Source organism: Phragmites australis, chromosome 1 (genome assembly GCF_958298935.1).
Source record: "Phragmites australis chromosome 1, lpPhrAust1.1, whole genome shotgun sequence".
In the NCBI taxonomy this organism is placed as follows: Eukaryota; Viridiplantae; Streptophyta; class Magnoliopsida; order Poales; family Poaceae; genus Phragmites; species Phragmites australis.
The window spans coordinates 36,857,593-36,880,290 of NC_084921.1; the positions used below are offsets into that span (position 1 = coordinate 36,857,593).

Sequence of the window (22,698 nt, forward strand, 5' to 3'; positions counted from 1 at the left end):
ATTACATTAAGCAAGCTCATAATCATAGATACACGCGTGTTTGTAGACAGCCAAGTACTAGGGATATGTTAAAATTCTACAATACATGTTGTAGCAAGCTTAAAGAAATATTAGAAACATGTATATTTTCAATTATTTTGACCTCGGATATATGGGCATGTAGGGCTAGAGAGGGTTATCTTAGTGTGATTGCTCACTTTGTTAATAATGATTGAGAACTATAAAAGAGAATAATAGGTTTTCGGTTTATTGACAATGAGCATACCAGTGCAAATATTACTGAAAAATATCTGAAGTAGTTGAAGACTTTGAGCTCATAAATAAAATATTTTCTATCACTTTAGATAATGTCGTTGCAAACTCTAGAGTAATGGATATTATCACTCCTTTGTTTAGTATATATGCTCAATCTTTCTTGCTATATCAACGTTTTGCTTGTCATATTATTAATCTTATAGTAAAATCCTGTTTAAAGATGTTGGCGTAATACCTAGATAATTTTTGTACTGCAATAAATTTTGTGAACTCCTCTAACCAACAAATTACGGCATATAAGCAGTAATGTGTTGCAATGGGCATGCATCCATGTAAGTTTGTCGTGGACATGCTGGTAAGATAGAGCTCTACTTTCTTGATGCTAAAAAAATTATACCATATAATTGTACATTTGGTGTGTTTATTCATACACACTATTATCAGTATAGGGTCAAACTTTACTTATATAAGTGCATTGGTATGTTGCCGAAATGATACTAAAGTTTCTTGACTTTTTTATGATTCAACTGTAAATTTATCAGAAGTTTATTATCTAATATCTTATTTAGTAGTGCATAATATTGTTAAAATTACTATTCATTTAAACAGTTATGAAAATGATAATCTTCTAAGATATTATGTAGTTCCTATAAAATTTAAAAATTTAAAATATTATTAAAAAAATTACTTTGTTGTATGCCTTTGTATTTATTTTAAATTATAGAACTAAAATTGCAGGTTTCTGTAGGGTTCTCACAATTTTAGGGTGATGTTCTTGTCCATCATTATTCTACTTATTATACTAATATTCATTCTAAGTTATTCGATGTTTATCGTAAATATAAAACAAAGTATACCGGAGTTCACTTGCAATGAACTCCACTAGCATCCACATCAAGTAAGAAGATGACAACGTGGGAAAAATATTTTTTGGAGGTTTTTTATCAAGAAGTTCAGACTCTTCGTCACGATAGTTTATGAGCATCGGAATTCCAGCATCCAGATGGGAGCTAACAACCTTCATCGACATTGACGTTACAGCCATGGACAAGAAAATTTTAATATATTGCAATGGTACATAAACACAAGATAAATTATTCAGTGCTTTCACGGTTAGCATTACATTTGTTAACGATCCCCGTATCTACAGTTCTTTAGAGACTACCTTCAACCTCACTAGAAGGATAATTTAAGAGAGAAGAACAAGGCTCACAAGTGAGATCGTGGAAATATTCACTATAGTAAAAGACTGGGAACATGCTGAAGCACGAATGCAACACATTGCAGAAAAACACTAAGCTTGAAGATTCATTAAAAAAAATGTATTTAGATATTGATGAGAATGTGTAGTTTCTAATTTTCTGAGCTAAATTGTACTCTCTTTTTTTCCTAGAAAGGTTTTTAATGGGACAACCTATCAATAAAGCCAATTTTTAGAATTAATTATGTGTCTCTATTGTTTTTAATTTTTTATAATTTTTTTATTTTTTCAAAAATGACCTGCCACCTATCTCTCGTCTTAGTCTATAAATAGCCACCGTCCCAAACTCCTGTGATCCTATTGACCACATATCTATCTTTTTCTATTTGCTAGTCAGTAGCCATTTGTACACTTCAATAAATCAATTCTATATTTATATTTATGACTCAAGACGTCGAGAACTCGTGTGCATAGTCATTAGTATGGCAAAATTTTGGATAGATCTTTAGAGAAATAAACATGAAACATGTAAGATTTGCTAAATGTAATATATGCAACTATGAATTATATGTCAGATCTACAATATGACACTTAAGGAAGTATATTACGTATCGTAAGAAAAAAAATCTAGAATTTCCAATGAAATTATGTAATTTTTGAAGTATATGTTGTACTTATTTTTCTTTCTAGCAGAAATGTTTTTAACGAGGCTTTCAATCAATAAAACTCTTTATATACTTTCTATAATTTTTTTATTTTTTAAAATTTTTATAGTTTTAAAAAATACTATCGGGCCAACGGTACTCCGCCGGGAACCGAGCCGGTCATGCGCTATGCTCCCCCGAGCTGACCTAGCACAGCATAACTCGTTAAGCTTATCAGGCCTGTCGAGTCCTGCCTAGCTAGGCTTATGATGAGCCGGCCCAACATGCCTATTTGAACAGGTGTGCGTAGCTGACCAGCCAATATGTACTGAACGAGCAGATTGATTACTTGAAAGAGCATAAAGACCAAACAAATGCTAATAACAGATTTTAAGAGCTCGATCTTAATTTAAGCACACGAAACTTCACTCGTCTCTCGTTCGAACGTACTGTTGAACGACCACCTTTTGCTTGATTCTTCCTCTGCAGAAATGAAGGAACGATGGCTACATCGTGCTCTTCTCATTTGATCATCGTGATCTTATGGGTTGTTTGCTTTGAGAAATAGAGTAGTGATGGATTATGTTAGTACCATAGAAATAATAAAAGTAGATGGAGTGTCACAAACGATTTATTATGATTTATTAGGAAAAAAACACATATGGTTGTTAAGACAGACGAATCTGTAACATCCTCACAATCTGTGTGTGCCAATATCTACAGACAGATTTTACAAATTTATCAGTGTCTCGTAGATAAATACAAGCCCATCTGTACATTTGTCACAAACGGTTTCTTTTAAAACCCGTCTATGTCTTTGTGGTAGTCACAGACGGTTGAAATTGAAAAATCGTCTAGACTTAACGACCGTCTTCATGATGGTGAATATATAGACGGTTCATTATAATAACCGTCTATGTCCATGAATTATTAGTCTTAACCTTTTAGCGTGAGTTTTTCAGATAGAGACGCGCGCGAGTCTTCAGACAGCATGTTGAGATTGCCATGCGGGGTGATTTTTTGGAGCTACCTTTGTAGCGCTGGAGCTTCCTTTGTTGAATGTTACATAAGTATTTTATGTGCATGATACATCATAAAAGAACTAACATATAGTTCTCAGTGATAAAAGACAGAACGTCGGAGTTGAAAATGGCGTTGTCAAGGAGGAGTACAATCAATTTGATGAAGCTCCCCCTTTTGTTGATATTACATAATTTTTGTAAATTACTGACCATATATTGATGAAGTGATGTGAATATGTGTTAATGTTAAAATAATGTCTGTGTTGAAATTAAGTTCTATCATGTTTGTGTTGAAATTCCAGTATTCAAATTTATACGATATCTGACAACATATGACAATTCTGAAGACACATGTGACAGTAAGAAGATATAGACATACATCAAGCAATAAACCGTCTGTGTTCATACAACACAAATGGACATCAATAAAATATCATATGTGAGTATTGGCTCTCCTTGGCAGTCTGTGTCCTTGGCATATACGAACATTAAGAGAATATCGTCCGTGACTAGTAGTGCGGGCCCATGTGGCACAGGCTAGATCACAGATGGACATTAGTTAACACGATCTGTGATATGATAAGACACAGACCAACATGAATAAAAATCATTTGTGCTGAGTATTTTAACGTACCTGTGTATTCTATTGTTCATTCATCAAACAGATCTTGCACGCGCTTCGCATTCTCCTCCTCTTCACGGTGGTGCTCGGGCACTCCTCCTCCTCCTCTCCACCACAGTGGCGCTCGGGCACTCATTTCTTGTCCGCTCGATTGTGGTGATGCTCGGGCACTTGTCCTCATCATCGTTCTCTCCACTGTCGTAGCACTTCCTCTCCTCCTCCCCTCCGGCAGTGCTCGGGTCCTCCTTCGACACTCGTCGGGTATTACTTGGGCCCTCCTCCTACTCCCTGCTATGGTATTAAGGTTTTCTAGTTGAAAATATTCCTGCATTGGTTATTGCTTATTACTTGGTACTAAATGTTAGCTACTCAAGTTATTTGTATAATCTTAGAGCTTGATTTAGAATGTAGGATTTTTTTTTTTTTTGCATTTATTTCTCTAGGATTAGTTATGCATACATAACTCTAGCATGATTTCTAGTTCATACTGAAGCAGCATGCTTAATTTTTTGTAATCCATATTGTTTAGTTAGAATGCTAGAATTCAAGGCTAAAAAGAGTACAACCACCTTAGGGTTAGTTATGTATGAAGGCAATCATAGTACTGATTAGTTATGTATGCTAGAATGCTAGAATTTTTTTAGTCCACATTATTTGGATTCTGTTGCAGTAGATTTTCAGTTGCAATAGATTTTCAGTGAATAAATCAGTATTGTTCTTGCCTTTATATTATTTATCTTCATTCGCTAACGTAGTTCAACTAGATGACATCAAGTGGTCAATTTTTGTTGCCATCCTCTCACTAGCATCCCTACTCAGACGACGGACGTCACAAAGATACAACCACCTCAGAGGGTCGAGCTCATCTTGCTAGGACTGACTAAATTATTTGGAGATACTGTAGAATTTGAGAGGCCTTGTGAAAAAAGCAAAGCTTTGGGACTGACCAATAAGGCTTGGAGGATATTCTCAATTGGGAGCCATTTGATAACTACAAGTTCATAACACAGGAGGATTATGTAGCCTCTATGGAGATGAATAGTTCATACGAGTTCAAAGCTGGAGTAGCAAACACAAGGATATTCAGACTCGGAACAAGCACAACCATAGGTTGGGCACATGTGGGTATGAGGGGGAAATCCTTCAATGGCAGAAGGAGTATGAGAAAGCTGAGAAGGAATGTCGATCAATGCCATTTGCTGACATTCCTGATGGCCATGCCAAGAATTGGTTACGAGGCAGGGTAACCATGGCGTCTTATGGCGAGATTAGCTTCAAGAATAGCGAGACTCAAGAGGTCTATGGAAAAAATTAGAGATAAGAAGATAGAAGCTAGTGAAGGGTCCTTCATCGGTGTTAAGGAAAATGATGTCCTTTCCGCTGCTCTCGAAAACCCTGAGCATCCAGGTCGGGTTTGAGAACTTTCTAGTTACGAGGGTTGGAAGTATAGATGGCCTAAACACCATCTATTGTATAGGAAGAGGAAACGAGCCCATGGATAATGAGTAGCTATCTCAGAGGATTAAGGCAGAATTCACTAAGGAAGTCCTCGCCCGTGTGACCACCATACTGCAGGAACAGAGACTTTAGATTGTACCAGTTAATGGAGGCCCTATTGATCTGGGAAGAAGTAGTTGTGCATCCATTGAGGTGGCGTAGACCTGCCACTCACCCATAGGTGACCTTGATGGGCTCACACCATGCACCCTCATCATTAGGCTCAATGATTTCACTATTGATGTCGCAAGGGGTCATGTGCAACCACTATAGAAGATACTACATTGTGTCGAGGTGTGATGGTGCAATGCAATGGTTGAGGTGGACGTGGTCCATCCTAAATTCATAGTGCACAAGTTGAAGATCCCACCTAATGATGAGATCTCAACTCTAGGGGAGGCTCTCATGCAGAGGATCTAATGGAAAAATAGTGAAATATAGTTGAACCCTCCAGTGCTCAGCATTCTTTCCTGCTGTCGACTGCTCCCACACATCCACCTCCAGCCCCTGCAACATTTTCATCACTGACAACCTTTTGTGAACCTAAGAAACCTAAAGCCAAGAGCGTTGAGAAGGAGACTAAGGAATAGCAAGTGCAACAACAGGATGTTTGTAGGATCGAGGAGGCTGACTAGAGAGGGGTCAATATGCGGTTCTAAAAAATCTACAAGATATAACCGATTCTAATGCGGAATTAAAATGATCAGTTACAACACATATAAAACCCCCAAAATCTATGTCTCAACAAAGTGATCAATTCTATGTCTATGTCAAGGTTTATAACCTAGTGTGACATGTAATCAATTATAATTCTAGAAATATAAATTGCACAATGTAAATAAGTTTAAGTAGATAAACCACAAAGGAGACACCGATTTTTTACCATGGTCTCGAGGACTTACCGGTCTCTCTTAATCCACGTTGAGGTGGGTTCAAACCCTTAACCACTTCACTATCAAGTATGCAATTCTCACTATGAGAAAAGGCTCTTCACGATCAACTTGATCTTGAGCCAATTAATCTAATGAACCACTCACCACCTTGATTCCACTAGAGTTGCACTTTACTTCTCCAGTAAGTCATGCACAAAGCCTCTCACAATTACCATCGTGACTCCTTCACAAACTTGAAGGGCTCAACAGCGCAACCACCTCCACTCTAATGCAAATGCACTTGACTCTTGCCTATAAACCCTCTCTTTATGCAAAACATGCACAAATATCTGGGGAGAACTTCACTATGCTCAAGGATGCTCATGGGGGCAGCAGCACTTACCCAAACCGCTGGACACGAGGTATTTCTAGGTCACAACCCGAAATGTAGCTGTTGCCCAAAGTCTGACTTCTCTGCGTATCTGGCGGTCAGACCACAGTACAACTGGTGGTTAGACAGTAACTCATCCAATGACTCTAAAACTAGTTATTATAGCCTTTTCAGGCCTCCGACGGTCAGACCAGTCATCTTGGCAGTCATATTGTCAACTTGGAACAGAGTATCAAAACTCTCTGTTCCCTAGCGATCAAATCAGTAACACCTAGCGATCAGAACGGTCACCTTGGTGGTCAGACCGCCACCTGTTCTAGAGAGATAAAAGATCTCTACAAGATCCAGTGGTCAGACCGCCACCCTGGCGGTCAGACTGGAGTTCTTGGCATTTAGACCGCTACTCCCTAACTAGCACAATTGACACCTAGATAAACGACAATAACTTTCTAACCCGATGTCCGATTTAGGTGTTCTTGTACTCTACGGAAAGCTTATTCAGAGGGCTACATATCCCAACTGATTGATTAATCTCAAACACATTAGATCAAACCTAACACACAGTCTAAAGATCCACCACAATGAAAACTGCATGAACCTTAACCTTTTTCAAAATAAATGTGCAACCTAAATGTTCTATACGACCAGGGGTTAAAACATTCACTATGACAATTTGTAAAACATCTTTGCAAACTTAGTGACATGCCACACGGAGTAGGAATATAGACTTGAGCTATTTGCAAAATCCATTTTCAAACAATAACATCCTACCAAAGAGAGTATGCACATACTAAATTAAATTATCCCAAAAAAATCATGGGCTGATGATCCCTGATGGACTCCCGACTATAATGAATTGATATCTCAAATGAAACATCTCGTTTAACGAAGCATAACGCTGTACGCGCCCTATTTCTGCAAAGCAATGGTTCTTCCACCGAAAACGCACCAAATTAATCACAGCCGTCAAAGGCTATATCACAGGGTTGTGATAAAACCCCAGCACTACTGTAGCACGGCTAGTCTCCATTGGAGCAAAGCCGACGCGTGACCGCGTCCGTGTACAATAGCGAGCACGCAGCCGCGCTCTGACGCGCGCACCGTCTCCTGCGTCCTGCCCCGTTCCCCACCCCCGACCGACGGCTCCGGCCTCCTCGTCCTCCCCCGCACGGTCCTCAAAAGCATCTCCGGCGCCGCAATCCGCAGGAAGCCCGCGCCTCGGCCCCGATCCCGATCCGATGGCCAACAGCAACCTCCCGCGGCGGATCATCAAGGTGCGCGCCCGATCTGATCCTCCCGGCGCAGATCTCTCGCCGCCTTCGGTCCGATTTGTCTCTAATCCTTTTTTGGTTGTCGCTGTGTTGCTGGATCTGCGCAGGAGACGCAGCGGCTGCTCAGCGAACCAGGTGTGGGTGCTCTCTGTCTCGCAGTCTCGGTGGATTTCGGCATGGTTTTCAATTTTCTTTAGGCAGGATTTGGTAACTTTGGTTTTTGTTGTTTGAATGATTTTCTGTTTGGTTCGTTCGAGCGTGCAGCGCCGGGGATCAGCGCGTCGCCCTCGGAGGAGAACATGCGCTACTTCAACGTCATGATCCTTGGGCCGGCGCAGTCGCCCTATGAAGGTACGGATTTCTAATCCAGAATTTCGATTCACTAGTGGTGCTATTCGTTGCGTGGAGTGGTAAATTTGGGCGCTTCTAGATACCAAACGTGGAATGGAGATGTTTCTGTTAAAAAATGCCACTAGCCATGGGAGGAATTCTGAAATGTTTGTTTTGGTTTATGCACACATGTAATATTGTATTGCTTGATCGGGCTGGTGGCTTTGGCCTGTCAATTTTAGTTTCTCGTGAAGGTATTGTGGTTGATTTTTCTCATCTTGTCTTTTTAGTATGCTATTAGTAATGTTAAAGGGTTGGTAATTTAGTAGTGTTTACGCCCATAAATTATGTGCTAGTTACTGCTAGATAGTGCTTTATGCGCGCATTTGTTTGATGTTTTATGGGGAAGCAAAAATCATTTTCAGTGTTCTATATCAAAATTTGTTCGTGTAGCTATTTTTAGTGTTCCTTTCCATGATCCCATCGCTCTATCGGTATATGCTGTCTTGATCCCCTTACCCTCTGATTTGCGTAATGTCATATTGGTTATTGGCTTCCCTAAGATCTTTCGGAGTTAATGAAGTTACCTGTAGGAAACTAGCTCTTTTGGAGTTAATGAAGTCACTTGTACTGTACGCAACTAGGAGAAAGGGCTAGTTGGCTTCCGTCCTTAAATGGTATGGAATGACGAAAATTATAGCAGTGGGAACTGAGGACTCGTTTTCATCTTGCGTAGCGTTTGTGTTTAGCAAACTCAATTCATGGTGCTTTATATTAATTACCATAATACCTTGTACTGGAGATATTTATGGAAGAACATCTTCTTTTTAGTATTAGCATATTGATTTTGTACTTAATTAGTTTCCTGATGTTGTTTCTCTTGCTTATCGTTGTTCAGGTGGAGTTTTTAAGCTTGAGCTCTTTTTACCTGAGGAATATCCAATGGCTGCCCCAAAGGTAACTATTTGTAGATGAAATTTGCTTAACGCATAAAAATATTATTGTGCTCTATACCTTTAATCTAATTTTGTTTGTATATTCAGAACTGTGAGTAAAATTTCCTCTTTTCCGAAATGACTTCTGCTTTCTTTCACATAGTTTCTCAAACCGCAGAACAGGTTTGATACGATGTATGGTGATATATTAACTACATATCTGCTTGATTTCCTTGTCTTTGAACAGTGCAAGCATGCATGATTTGACATGTGTTGTATACTTGTATGGAAGTTGGAGAGGACGAGCGGGGTATAGCATAATAATTACCTTTCCTGTTCAGTAAATTAGGATAGCAGTGATCTCAGGGAAATTAATACTTGCAGAAAGATCATGTCATCCTGCGCCATGGTCTATCTCATCATTATGCAGATCTATCTACCTTTGGTGGGAACTCTTAGTCTGTTCTTTGGAGCATATCATTGTCTGTTGAAAAAGGCTGCTAAAGGGGTTCAAGTTCTCTCTTTGCTTGGCATTCATCAGTGAATCACTTCATATCTTAGCTGATTCTGATTTGTATGTAGTTGGATTACCATGTCATCTATTGGAAGTGCATACCATTGTCTGCCCCTTTTCCTTTGGTTCATTAAAGTGTTAGAACTACTCAAATAAAATCGTTCTAGTGTTCATAATCTCAATGGGAACTTATTGTTGCTTGTGCGCTGCCGCTGATGCAGGTTAGGTTCCTGACCAAAATTTACCATCCCAACATTGACAAGGTATGATGCATATTACTTTGTAGTGTCAGTTTCCTTTCTATGAATGATTATTCAGCAGAGGGCTTTACTTTTGCAGCTTGGTAGGATATGCCTTGACATTCTCAAGGACAAATGGAGCCCAGCTCTTCAGATTCGAACAGTTCTTTTGAGGTCTCTCTTGTGTTTGTCTTTTTTTTCTTTTCCTGTTGCTGTTTCCTTAACTTAGGATTGGCCTAAAAAACACAATATCTGTTTTAAACTTATTCACCAAATTTAACTAGTGGTTAAGTTCTTATGCCTTTTGTATTCACTGACGTACTAGCTTTTCCTTGACAATGTTCTGGCTTTCAGTATCCAGGCTCTCCTGAGTGCACCAAATCCAGATGACCCTCTCTCTGATAATATCGCAAAACACTGGAAAGCCAACGAGGCAGAAGCTGTTGAAACAGGTAAATTGAAGTTCACAAATCAGTCAACAGTGTTGATCTTGCCCTCTGATTTCCCTCCCTGATAGTAAGAGAGATTGTGGAATTTGCAGCTAAGGAGTGGACTCGGCTGTATGCAAGTTGTGCATGACAACCCAATGCTGTTCCTGATGTAATAACCCATCATACTTCAGTCAAATCTATTGCCATTTGCTTGATAAGAACAGACTGGAGATATTTGCAATGGAAGGAAGTCTCTAAATGACTACCACTCAAATTATTTGGTTGTACACCTGTGGTCGGTTCCCTTTACCTTTGGGCACCTTTGACTTGTCATTATCTGTGGCAGAACTTGCTGCTACTCCAATATATTTATTACTTTATGTAGGAGAATTTCTCAACTGTCCATATTGATGAAGCTGAGGCTGGTTAGCTTGGCTGCTCCTTTTCTTCTTTGCTTGTCATCTGGGAAACAATATTGCCGAAACTAGAGTTGGACTTGGAATGCCTTGCTGCGAGCTGTATCTTTTCTGTAAATGATCGAAGGATATGGTTTTATCACAATACTTCGATATAGGGATTATGTAGTTAGACAAAAAAAAGATCTAGATTTTGGCAGTCATAATCAAACAAAGTGTCGTTTGTTTCTAGCTACCGGCATGTCTGGCAAATCCCAACCGCTTTTGTTTCTTCTACCTGCATATGGTGTTGGATTGTCTGGCCTCTGTCAGATACTCTTGTTGCATTTCACGCTGAACTTGTATAGTTTGTATGCTTCCAATGATACAAGTCTCACGCAGAACTTGTATATTTTGTATGCTTCCAATGATCCAAGTCGGACAAGGAGGCGAGCTGGACCACTCGTCAGTCTTGTGTACTTTTATTAGTTTTTATGGGTACCTTCATGCAAAGAAGTAGCAGCTAGCGTCCATGCAAGGAAGGAATCCTTATGTGAAAAAAGTTATTAATAACAAGTGATAATAGATATTTGTGATGGATTCTGCGTCTGTCATTCTTATCATATCACTAATGATAGGTTTAGTGATGGATGATGATTCGTTATTATTGAGATTATTAGTGATGGGTTATAATTGTGATTTGTTATTAATATTCAGTCATTAATGATGGATTATAATCGTGACATGTTATTAATGATCAATAAATATTTTTTTATTTTTTACTAAAAAATAAAAAAAACACTTGAAAGTCACATTTTTTCATATTATTTCAAGTTTGTGTTCTATGGAAATCGAACCAGCAACCTTCTTCTCACGCGTGTAGCCATCTTATCACATCTACTATCACGTAGTTACAATAGAAACCGGATATTTTATTCTTTTTAACTTTTTTTATCAAAGGTCATTAATAACGCGTCATAATCATGATCCGTTACTAATAACTAATTTTACCAAATTTCGTATTTTAGTGTTACTGAGGTGAGAAAAAATAAGAGAAAAATAAAATAAAAATAAAAATATTTGCGAATAACGTCATTAGTGACTGGAGTTAGTCATTAGTGACATATTATAAGTTGATCTGTTACTAATGACTAGCATAGGACGACCTGCCACTGATGAGTGGATCATTAACGACGGATCAAGTTATGTTCTGTTACTAATAACTGGCCTAGGACGACCATAACTTGACCCGTCATTGATAACTTAGTCATTAGTGATGGGTCACAACTTAAACCCGTCACTGATGATCTTATCATTAGTGATGGGTCATAATTTGACTCGTCACTAATAACTGGTTTATGATAACCTATCACTGATGATCTAATCATTAGTAACGGGTCACAATTTGACCCGATCCGTCACTAATGACCGCTTATTAGTGACATATCTATATCAGGTTTCGATCAAAAGGCATATTAGTGACGCGTGTTGAGCAGCTGTCACTAATATGTCTCCTTTGCTGATTTTTTTTTACGCAGTGAACATATTTTTGTTGGGTACCAGTCACTAGGACAGCAAATGAGTTGCTTTCCTTAATAAAACCACGCTTCTTTGCTCGGATGTACCGCGCGAAGCCTGCTGGAGCATGTTTGTCTGGGACTCGAGGCTCCAGCCACGGAAATGAAAGAACCGCTCGTGTTTCTTTCAGCGCGGCGCCGCCCGCACTGCTGCAGAAACTACTGTGTCAACGGTGAGTCATCCTGTCACGGACATGCCAGACGGCTTCGTTCAGTTGATTTTCCACGGAGGACAAGTTGCTCATCGTTGCAGTAGCGTCGCTGTCATGATACGGAGACTAGCACAGATCGATCTCAACCGTGCGATCAGATCGATGCCTGGGCATTAGGACTGAAAATGGTCGGAAACGACTGGAAAAGGCTAAAACCATTTTCAGTTTCACATTTTTTTTGCAGAAGTGATATCGAAAATGATAAGTCGGACTAAGGTCTGATGTTCATTATTTACTACATTTGCAAGAAGAGTAGTAGATTACTAACTACTAAATTGTCTAAGTGCTAAATAAACAAGTTCTCCAAAAAAAATATGGAGCATTTCAGAAAAGGGGTAGGGTGGCAATGTGGCATGCATACTCGGACATGGTGGACTGGTTGCAGTCGGCAAGCTCTGAGGGGTGGCCTCACGATGCTGGGTCGGTGCTTCCATGAGCCTGCGTCGAGACGATGCAAGTGCTTGTGCTTCTCCTACAGGTAGCATCGTTGCATGGAGGTGGCGTCAGTGGATGGTGGCGTCGCTGGCTCACTACTGCGTGGCAGCATCGGGTCGTGGCGTGGTGTTGGGGCGTGGATGAAGACTCGCTGCGGCGTGGCATGGCGTCGCTGGCTCACTGTGGTGTGGCGTCGCGTCGCCAGCTCATGGTGTCGTTGACTTGCTCTGGGGTGGCGTCGGTGCATCGCGTCGTCGGCTCGTGGCGTCGAGCCACCAGACAGATTTGGTGCCCAATGACGTGCCAACGGTGTAGGAGCCCGGAGGGACACGCGGCGGTGCAGGATCTTGGAGAAAAATGCGGCCGCGCCGGAGTTTGGATGAGGATGAGGGCAAGACTCAGGAGCTAAGAGAGGTCGAGAGGCAGCAGCGTTATTGGACTTGGGACTCAACCACTTAGGAATCAGGAGCCATGAGAGGTTGAGAGGCTGGTGGCAACGTTGGGCTTAGGCTTAGGCTTGGGCCGATCTGATCGGGAGATGGGTCGAACCGATGGTTGGCGTCACCTAGGCTTTGGGAGGCTGGAATTAGTTGTGGGTATTCGGTAATTATCGACAGAAATTACCAGCTACAAACAGAAATATTTAGAAACGGTTGGAAGGAGGCAAAATCGTTTTTGTTTCCGTTTCTGACTCAAATTACCGATATCGTTTCTGATTCCTCGAGATACCGATACCGCAAGAAACGGTCGGAAGTTCGCGAAAACGGCGTTCGGTAAAACAGGAATTTCTACTATAACACCAACATCAGTTCTGTCGCCGCCTCATGGCTCGGACCCATTGTCACTGACATGTGCTGATTGCCAGAGTTATAGGCACCATAAGTACACCATTCGGCCAAAAATACATCACGTTTATTATTTTTCATAGTCTTTAATGTATATTTTTAATTATTATTTTTATTTAAATATAATTATAATAACTATAAAAATATAATATTACAAAAATACTTTTAAGAAAAATCTATATATAATTTTTATATTATCAAGCTAAATATTTTAAAAACTATTAACAGTTAAAATTTTAAAGTTTTGATCAAAACGTCAGTATTTATGACCGTGTTGCTGAGCCGTCAGACCCAAATGGACGCCACGTTGAAAACGCGACAGAGCGCTACAGCGTCGAAGCGACTCGACCGACCCGAGGTGATTCGACTCGACCGACCCGAGGTGAAAAGCGACCCGTCCTACCTACCAGTCCTTACGCAGACGACAGAGAACGTTCCCAAAACCCACTGACAAGGGAGCCCACACACGAGTTTGCACGCTGGCCGCCCCACTGTCAGTCGAAGCGGCGGAAGCCCCGGCGAAACCAATCCCCCGTCCGGTGAGTTTAGAGGCCAGCGCAGGCGCAGCGCAGCGCAGATTCCATCGCCTGTTCCGGCCGCTTGTTTATTACTATTCCCGGTTACTCCAAACAGCGCCCCGCCCCCAACCCCTCCGCACTTCTCCCCCGCTGCTTCGGGAGAGCTCCCGTCGCGCGTGCGCTCCTGCCTGCGTGTGGCGCGGCGGCGAAGCAGCACGGCACTCGCGCGCGCGAGCGCGTCTCTCCGAGCCCAGCCGTCGCGATGGCCGGCGACGAGCCCTCCATCACCCGCTGGACCTTCGAGGTGACTCGCTGACCTCTGCGCGCCCCTTATCGTATCACCGGTCACTCCTCCACCGTGCCTGAGATCTCGCGGCTCAATCGGTTGGCCCTCGCGCAGGACTTCGAGCTCTACTACGAGGCGCGACTCGGCATCCGCCGCGAGCCCACGGGCGACGGCGACCATGCGGCCATGCGGCCAGCCGTCCCGCCGCGCGGATCCGACCATGCGGCCAGCCGTCCCGCCGCGGCCCGCGCCAACGGCGGCGCCGACCTCGCCGTCTTCGAGCAGTTCGAGCGGATGGTGCGTCTTCTTCCCTTGTCTCCGGATGCATCGCTGCGCTGTTGCTGCTTCGGTTGTTGATGGGTGGTGTTGACAGCTGGCTGTGGATGATTTTGTAAATTTCTTTTGCTTCCCTGTTTTTGGTTTCAGGAGAGGAAGGTGGAGATTCGCAATGGGGCTATAGAGGATGGGCCGCCGTAAGACTTGCTGCTTACTAGTTTGACTACATATTTTTTTCACCTGAACTAGTGAAATGACTTTAAAGTTATCTAGGTTGCATCTTCTACTCAGTGTGTTCAAATTTACTTGAGATTGTAGTATCTGTTTGACCTGGATGTCACCTAAGCGGGTTGAAATCCTGGACTCTTCTTCAGTTGACTGAATTCCAGAAGTAGCGGGTTCTAGCAAGATAGAGGTGCTTATATGCTTTGCATGTTGACCACTATTTTCCGTGTGGCTTACATGATGAAAATTATTAGATTCTGGATGGTCAGTGCCGCTGATGGAATCTTGTTCCTGATTTTGGACTTCAAACTGCAACAAGAACTAATCGTTTTGCTCCTTTTAATTATGCTACTAGTTGATTAATAATAATTATTAAATGGTTGGAGCTCAGTTAGAAATTTGCCATATGCAAAGAATTTTTTCAAGCTGATTTTTCCTTATCGAATTGTTAATCTTTAACAATTGTTGTATTATTTGTCTGAAAATAAAACCTCACAAGCCCATGTCTTTCGCTTGTCATGCATATGTATTTTCCCTTTTGAGATTACAATGGTATGTTATGCACTTGTGATAACTGAATATATGATGGCTGCAGGCAGAAATCCCTACTTCCTTCTTTTGAATCTGCAGAAATGCGCAACTTAGCCGAGACATTGTTGAGGTAACATTGTGTTAACAAATATGTACCAGAGATTATTCATGTGCCACTGTAATGTATTTGGACCGTTGTTACCATAGCTACCATGTCTAATGTCTACAGGGATATAATTCGTGGAAGTCAAGATGTCAAATGGGAAAGCATAAAAGGTTTGGAGAATGCGAAGCGCCTTCTAAAAGAAGCAGTTGTCATGCCCATTAAATATCCCAAGTAGGCTTGCTTACTCAATGAAATAATATAGTGTTTTATGTGCTTACAACTAGATAATCTTTAATGGAACGGAAGACTCATAGGTCTTGCAGTGCCAAGGAGATGTTTTTTTCCTTTAAACTTTAAATAACTTTTAGCACCAAAATTAAGCAGACACATTATCTGAACATTTTTACAAAGATACTTTGTCACTTAACATATTTGTTACACATTATTCGTATACATTTATGATATGCATGTCTCAGAAAGTTTGTTTGACCAAATTTGTGATGCATGACATTTCACATTGGCTTGCTATTTCTACTGATTTAAAAGGTCAACTCAGTCAGACAAAGTGCCACATTTTGGGTAATTGATATTGGTTAATTCTTCTACTTTAACAGTTTAATTACTGGATAGCAACGTAACGGATGATTTAGAAGCTAAGTTAATCTTTATTAGAGTAACTGTTAACACAACCCAACAGTAGTATTCACTCTGACTGCTTTTGAAATGATTCTTTATCGCCCTGAAGGTCTGAAGGACATTTTTCTTTTGTATCGAAGGTGATAAGAATATTATCAACTTTGATGGATGTAAAACTTTTACGAGTCATGGCCTTATTTTTTTTCCCTTCGTGTACCCATTTTTTTCACTCGTTTTTTGTCCTATTGGATATTTCCTTCTCTGCTTACTAATCAGTTTCAATTGATGTCACCTGAATTAGCTTGTATCTTGATGTACTAGTTTTTTTTGAAGGATTCCAGTAGGGGAATCCCCTACTGTAAGAAAGATCCTGATGTACTAGTTGTTAGACAAGATAACCTGGCTTGGCCAACCCATCCTCATGTGGCTCATACCTTGAGTTACGATAGATAGTCTTTGTCGGTTACGACTGGTTATGATTGTAACCGATTATGATCAGTTACGATCGCATCAACCCTACTGCAAGTCACGCCCGACTGGGCTATATATATAGCGTGTGATCAATCAATCTATCTATTGCGTGAGATTATTTTGCTATCATGGTTACAATTTTGTCTCCTGGTCCTCAAAGCGGCAGAACATTGTCTCCCACTCTAGTGCAAAGGTTGAGTATCGGGCTATTGCTAACACCATCGCCCAAACCTGCTGGTTGCGCCAACTTCTTCAGGAGCTTCACAATCCTCTTCGCCGAGCCACCCTTGTCTATTGCGACAACGTAGTGCAGTATATCTTTCGACGAACTTGGTGCAACACCAGCACACCAAGCATGTCGAGATCAACTTGCATTTTTTCCGGGAGTAGGACGCTCTTGGTGATGTGTGTGTACTCCATGTCCCGACGACGTCCCAATATGTTGACATCCTCACCAAAGGACTGCCTACTTTGGTCTTCATTGAGTTTCGGTCCAGCCTGAACGTCCGTGTCGCTCACGATCAGATTGCGCGGGCGTGTTAGATAGGATTACCTGACTTGGCTGACCTAGCCTCATGTGGCTCACGCCTTCAGTTACAATAGATAGTCTTTGTCGGTTACGACTAGTTACAATCGTAACTGATTACAGTTAAGTACAATCGGCATCAACCCATAGCACAAGTCATGCCCAACCGGGCTATATATGTAACGTGTGATCAATAAATCAATCTATTGTGTGAGGTTATTCTGCTTTCACTAGTGATAAAACTTCTTGTTGGCGTTCTAACTTGCATTTGAACCCCAGGTACTTCACAGGTCTGTTATCACCTTGGAAAGGTATATTACTATTTGGTCCACCTGGAACAGGAAAGGTTTGCACTTCACAAAAAACTTTGCATTTGTTCTCTTTTTTTCCCATCCATATATGATAATATTATTGTTTTAGTGTTTTTTTGTATATGCTTTTTAGGTACTAAGCCAGCAATGTATATAGATATTTTGCTAAACTGGTACTTATGCAGGCTGTGTTGCTCTCAAATTAATTTCCCCTTTTTCGTAAAAAAAGTACCGTTACCTCTTCATCATGGGACTGTAGTAGTTGAGTAATAAGTACAAATATCTAGCATGGTATGATTAAATTACCAAGTTACAACTGCCCTTTGGAATAGTCTACTGGGATTAAGCTAAGCGTTTACCTATCAAAGACAACAGAGAATCAAGCTACCCCTTTTTTATGACTAAGGTTCAAGCTTCGTTACACCTAGAATTGTTACCTAAAATAAATTGCGTTTATTTTCTCAGTATTGCTTTTGTCTTTAGTTATACTGAATGATTATAAAAAAAGGAAAGTGTCACTTGTTAACCTCAATTGTATCTACATTGGTTTGTTTCTGTTGTTTCTTTGTATCATCTGTAGTATTTCTGCCATTTCATATGTTAGCTGTGATGCTATATCCAGGCTCTGCCGATTGCTGGCCATCATCAAGTGCATTGTTGTAACCTCCTCAATTATTTCATTTCAGACGATGCTAGCGAAAGCTGTGGCTACTGAGTGCAAAACCACCTTTTTCAATATTTCAGCATCATCAATTGTGAGCAAATGGCGTGGTATGTCACATTCTTTTGCTTGTTTCTTGACATGTTGTTTTTACTGGTTCATGTAGTATGCACTGACTTATGTGTTCCATGTTTGTGCATGCTGCTTTGTTATTACTCCATATTCTTGCGCCAAATTTACTATTGGCTCTATATATTTTTCCTGTTTTATGGAAATCATTTTGAGAGAAGTATTTAGGTCCGCTCAAAGTTACGTATTTTGCAGACAGGGGACATGTATAATGGAAATGAATTATTGTATTAATCCTTCCAAGACCTATGGCCATGAAAAAAAAAACTTGCTCTGTGCATAACTATGGAGCTAAAAAGTTGAACATGGATTGTAATTGGATTTGATTTCCCTCAACAGTAACTCAATGCAACCAATGGGACCAGGAGATGCATAATTCTTGCTTTGTCTTGTTCTTTCTAAATTTTCCTTTCTTTCTTTTTTGTATATTCCCCTGCCGCTGTATGCCTGTATGTGCATGCCAATGCTTAGGCCCTCCTATGCTACCCGCTTGAGAGCTGTTCTTAATTATCATAGTGCCGGTGCCCAACAACATTATCCAAAGCTGCTAGTCTGTAGCCCTGTGCCTTCAAATAACAACCACCTTATGTTCCCTGGCACATCTTTACACCAGCTTCTGCCACCTATTGGTGCTGTATTGTTGCAACGTGAAGTACTTTTGGTCTTTTGCGACCATGTTGGTCACTGATTTCCTCTCCGCACCACAGCCTACTTTGTTAATCTCCCCTCTAGCTTCTGGTGTTAATGCTATGCGCTGTATAGCTAATGGCCAAGTGCTTAGTAACTGATTGGAAGTAGTGCAACAGATACACTCCTTGATCTTTATGAAATTATTGCTTCCATGCTTTCCATCCATCAATATGGAAGGAAATACATTTGCACACCAAAATAGATGAATCTTTGTTTGCATCTAGAGCAAACTTGTAGCCTCCAATGCACATAGCCTTATCATACACAGTATTCTCTTTTGACCACACTTCCGTAAAGGTTTTGCTTATTATAATTGTTAGAATGATGCAGGTGACTCGGAGAAACTAGTGAAAGTCTTATTCGAGCTTGCAAGGCATCATGCACCATCTACCATTTTCCTTGATGAGATTGATGCTATTATTAGTCAACGTGGTGAAGCTCGTAGTGAGCATGAAGCTAGCCGACGATTGAAAACCGAGCTATTAATACAGGTATCCTTCTGGGATCTTTACAGAATCTGAATTATAATTATCTTCCTTTGAAAAATGTACCAGCTTCTCAACCATAAACTGGTTACAAGTATAACTTTATGGAAGCTACAAATCTGGAAAACAAAGGCATTATACCCCAAACCCATGGGGTTCAGTTAGCATATGCAAACTTTCTAAAGTTGACATGCTGAAATATCCATGGCTTTCTTAATTTCTTTGAACTGATAATTTTGTGAACAAGGTTTTGACTGCACAGTATTGATTATTTCATAGCGTTTCGATTTCTTTGCTGCAGATGGATGGGTTGACTAAGACAGATGAGCTTGTTTTTGTTCTAGCGGCCACTAATTTACCATGGGAGTTGGATGCAGCAATGTTGCGTCGGCTGGAGAAGCGTGTATCCTTTCTAAACAATCTTATATTCTGGATCTTAGTTGATTCACAATTTTGTATACATATGACCGCACTTTTTCTATGATTTTCTGAATGTGGTATAGTTATTTGATTTCTTATTTGGGAGCAGAAATGTTCACACTGGACTGCTGGAGGTCAGGTGTACTAGCAGGCCTCTCAGATTTTTTTGTACCAAAAGTCTTGTCTGACAAACCTTCATGGCTAGATCATCATGACCTTTTGCAAAAGTGTACAATATACAAATGACCCTTCCCACAATAGCATAGTGCTCACATAATCATTTAGTAGCCCAAAACCAGCAACCTTGAACAACGGACCATTTATACGCGTTTCCAATCATTCACTTATCGCTACAGCTTCTGACATCATTGACACCATTCTAAACAACTTTTGTTTGGTTGATATCTGGGGAAACTGCAATACTCAGTTCCACAGAATGCTAAATCTTGGTTGTGTGAAAACTCAAGTTGCACGACAGATCTGAAGGAACCTTTTTTTTCCTTAACTTATCCAATCAGATTCTTGTACCCTTACCAGAGGCAGATGCTAGACACGCTATGTTTGAAGAGCTCCTGGCATCTACTACTGGCACAATGGAGATTCCCTATGATGTTCTTGTGGAGAAAACTGAAGGATATTCTGGCTCTGATATCCGCCTTGTGTGCAAGGAGGCAGCAATGCAGCCTCTAAGACGGCTAATGTCAGTTCTGGAAGGCAGGCAAGAAGTCGTCCCTGAGGATGGTATGTGATCTGTCCGTAACTAATGATTTGTACTCTTTCTCAGCAACTCTTTTTGTTTGTGAACAAGAACAAATGATTCTACCTGACATTTTAGTTGAAGACTTAATGTTTCATCATCAGTAAACTACTACTGTATCGATTATAAAGCTGGTGTAAATTTAACACTCCTTTGGAAAAATAATGTTGCAGAGTTACCTGAAGTCGGCCCCGTAACGACAGAAGATGTTGAGCTTGCTTTGAGGAATACACGGCCGTCTGCTCATCTTCATGCGCATAGATACAAAAAATTCAACCAAGATTATGGAAGCCATGTTATTAGCTAAAGGTGAGCTGTATGAGCAAGAGTGTTTGCCGAACTTAGATTTCTGAGGTGCTCTTTGAACTGTTCCCTAAGCATCTCTAGCATTCCTTTCTGTGCAGGAGCGTGGTGTAAGATTTCATTTGCCCTCTGTATTGAACTCTTCGTTGGCTGACTGATCAATGCTAAATTACCATCGATGTGATGAGGTATCTGTTGGAGACTAAGTTACCAAACAGAGAGGTGGGACCTTGGCTCTGTCGGGGAAAGCCAAAGGTTTCCTAAAGTGACACTTTTATGAAAAACTGTACGATATTATTAATGTCCACCATCATTTCAGTTACAGTGCTGATCTATTTATAGCTTGTATTTAACCACGACAAGTCATATTTTACAATGTTTTTCCTCTAATTGTTACATTCCTGGTATATTTGTATTTTGGTATAATCCTAAGCACATTAGTATTTTTACAACTTTACCCTCTACACGGGCTTCGGCGGATGTTGTGCTTTCGACTGAGCTCCTAAAGGTCCATTGTGGATGGAACCTTCAGCGTGCCTTCGACTGAGCTCTTGAAGCTCCATTGCGAATGGGACCTTCGGCGTGCCTTCGACTGGCTTCGTCATAACGTCACGAGCTAAACTTCAGTCTTCGTTCGAAGATCCGCTAGAGGCTTCGCCTGTGATACTTGACTTCACGAGTTGATATTCGGTTTACTCTCGAAGGCATGAGTCGCTTGTTCGAAAGGTTTGTTTGTCTTGTATTTTCTGAAATACACAACTATATTCTTCGTCAGTAAATAATGTTCACCAGAGGTCTTTGATTTACCGTCCGAAGAGGGCGTGTAAGACCATTTCCCAATAGTAGTCCCTTACGGTTAAGATTTACCTTTGATGGGCCGAACCCGTGAATCTAATGGTATGATCGAACGCCGTCCCCTTTAGCTCGTTGAAGACTTCTGGTGACTCGTTTTACCCTTTAGCAGCTCTCTTTTGTTATTCAAGTGTTTTTATTTTACTTGGTTGATGATTTTGCCCCCACGTGACGCTAATGTTAAAAAACGCTAGGTGCTTTCGGTTTGTACTTAATCGTCTTTTAAGGCAACGGTTCAATTTACAACATGCACCGATTCAACTACTGTTAGCCTTGTTTTTATACACACACACACACACCCTACCTGGCACATCACTTTTTACCACGTGAACTCATCGAAGCACTTGCTCTCATACGAAGACTCCCACATCTTGTTACGAAGCCTTGAGAGATCTAATGGCTCCTAGAGGGAAAACAAGCCACCCAAAGACATACTGGATTTGGCAATCTAAGGTTGATGAAGAAGTTCTGGTTGGACTAATTAAAGAAGGCATGATCAGTGATGTTTCGAAGGTCAGACTTCCGAAGGACTAGGAAATTCCGGAGCCTGAAGACGATAGGGCCATCATTTTTTGGACTACTTCCGAGCAGGGTTTCGCCTCCCCTGCGACTAGATGGTCCCCAAGGTTCTGAGATTGTTTGGAGTCTACCTCCACCAGCTGAAGCCGAGCGCCATTGTTCGACTCAGTCTATTTGCCTGGGCAACACGTTCAGAAGGAGCGAAGGTCTCGACCAGGGCCTTCGTTGCTGCCCACAAAATCCACCACCAACCGAAGCCGGTTTTCATGTTCAGTGTTCAAAGCGAGGCTCACTACAACTGCGTGAAC

The 22,698-nt window shown here is 41.0% G+C and overlaps 2 protein-coding genes across 2 annotated transcripts; both read left to right on the forward strand.

The window, feature by feature from the left end:
• Positions 1–7,524: 7,524 nt before the first annotated feature.
• LOC133917151 (ubiquitin-conjugating enzyme E2 36-like) lies at positions 7,525–10,608 on the forward strand. The gene is made up of 8 exons (XM_062361154.1): positions 7,525–7,778; positions 7,883–7,910; positions 8,040–8,126; positions 9,004–9,062; positions 9,776–9,817; positions 9,894–9,967; positions 10,148–10,245; positions 10,335–10,608. The coding sequence occupies exons 1-8, from the start codon at positions 7,743–7,745 to the stop codon at positions 10,370–10,372; spliced, it is 462 nt and encodes a 153-aa protein (XP_062217138.1). The 5' UTR covers positions 7,525–7,742; the 3' UTR covers positions 10,373–10,608.
• Positions 10,609–14,300: 3,692 nt separating this feature from the next.
• On the forward strand, positions 14,301–21,417 carry LOC133917160 (uncharacterized). The gene is made up of 12 exons (XM_062361165.1): positions 14,301–14,510; positions 14,607–14,789; positions 14,919–14,965; positions 15,589–15,654; positions 15,754–15,861; positions 17,543–17,609; positions 18,261–18,345; positions 19,385–19,545; positions 19,841–19,942; positions 20,478–20,700; positions 20,890–21,025; positions 21,121–21,417. Exons 1-11 carry the CDS (start codon positions 14,469–14,471, stop codon positions 21,021–21,023), a joined length of 1,218 nt encoding a protein of 405 aa, XP_062217149.1. The 5' UTR covers positions 14,301–14,468; the 3' UTR covers positions 21,024–21,025; positions 21,121–21,417.
• Positions 21,418–22,698: the final 1,281 nt, after the last annotated feature.

Bases quoted from the DNA above. Each gene is read 5' to 3' on its own strand.
- LOC133917151 (XM_062361154.1), top strand. From the start codon at position 7,743: ATGGCCAACAGCAACCTCCCGCGGCGGATCATCAAG. The intron at 8,127-9,003 runs GTACGGATTTCT...ATCGTTGTTCAG, and splicing joins GGCGCAGTCGCCCTATGAAG to GTGGAGTTTTTAAGCTTGAG. The intron at 9,818-9,893 runs GTATGATGCATA...TTACTTTTGCAG, and splicing joins ACCATCCCAACATTGACAAG to CTTGGTAGGATATGCCTTGA.
- LOC133917160 (XM_062361165.1), top strand. From the start codon at position 14,469: ATGGCCGGCGACGAGCCCTCCATCACCCGCTGGACCTTCGAG. The intron at 19,546-19,840 runs GTATCCTTCTGG...TCTTTGCTGCAG, and splicing joins AAACCGAGCTATTAATACAG to ATGGATGGGTTGACTAAGAC. The intron at 19,943-20,477 runs GTATCCTTTCTA...TTATCCAATCAG, and splicing joins TGCGTCGGCTGGAGAAGCGT to ATTCTTGTACCCTTACCAGA.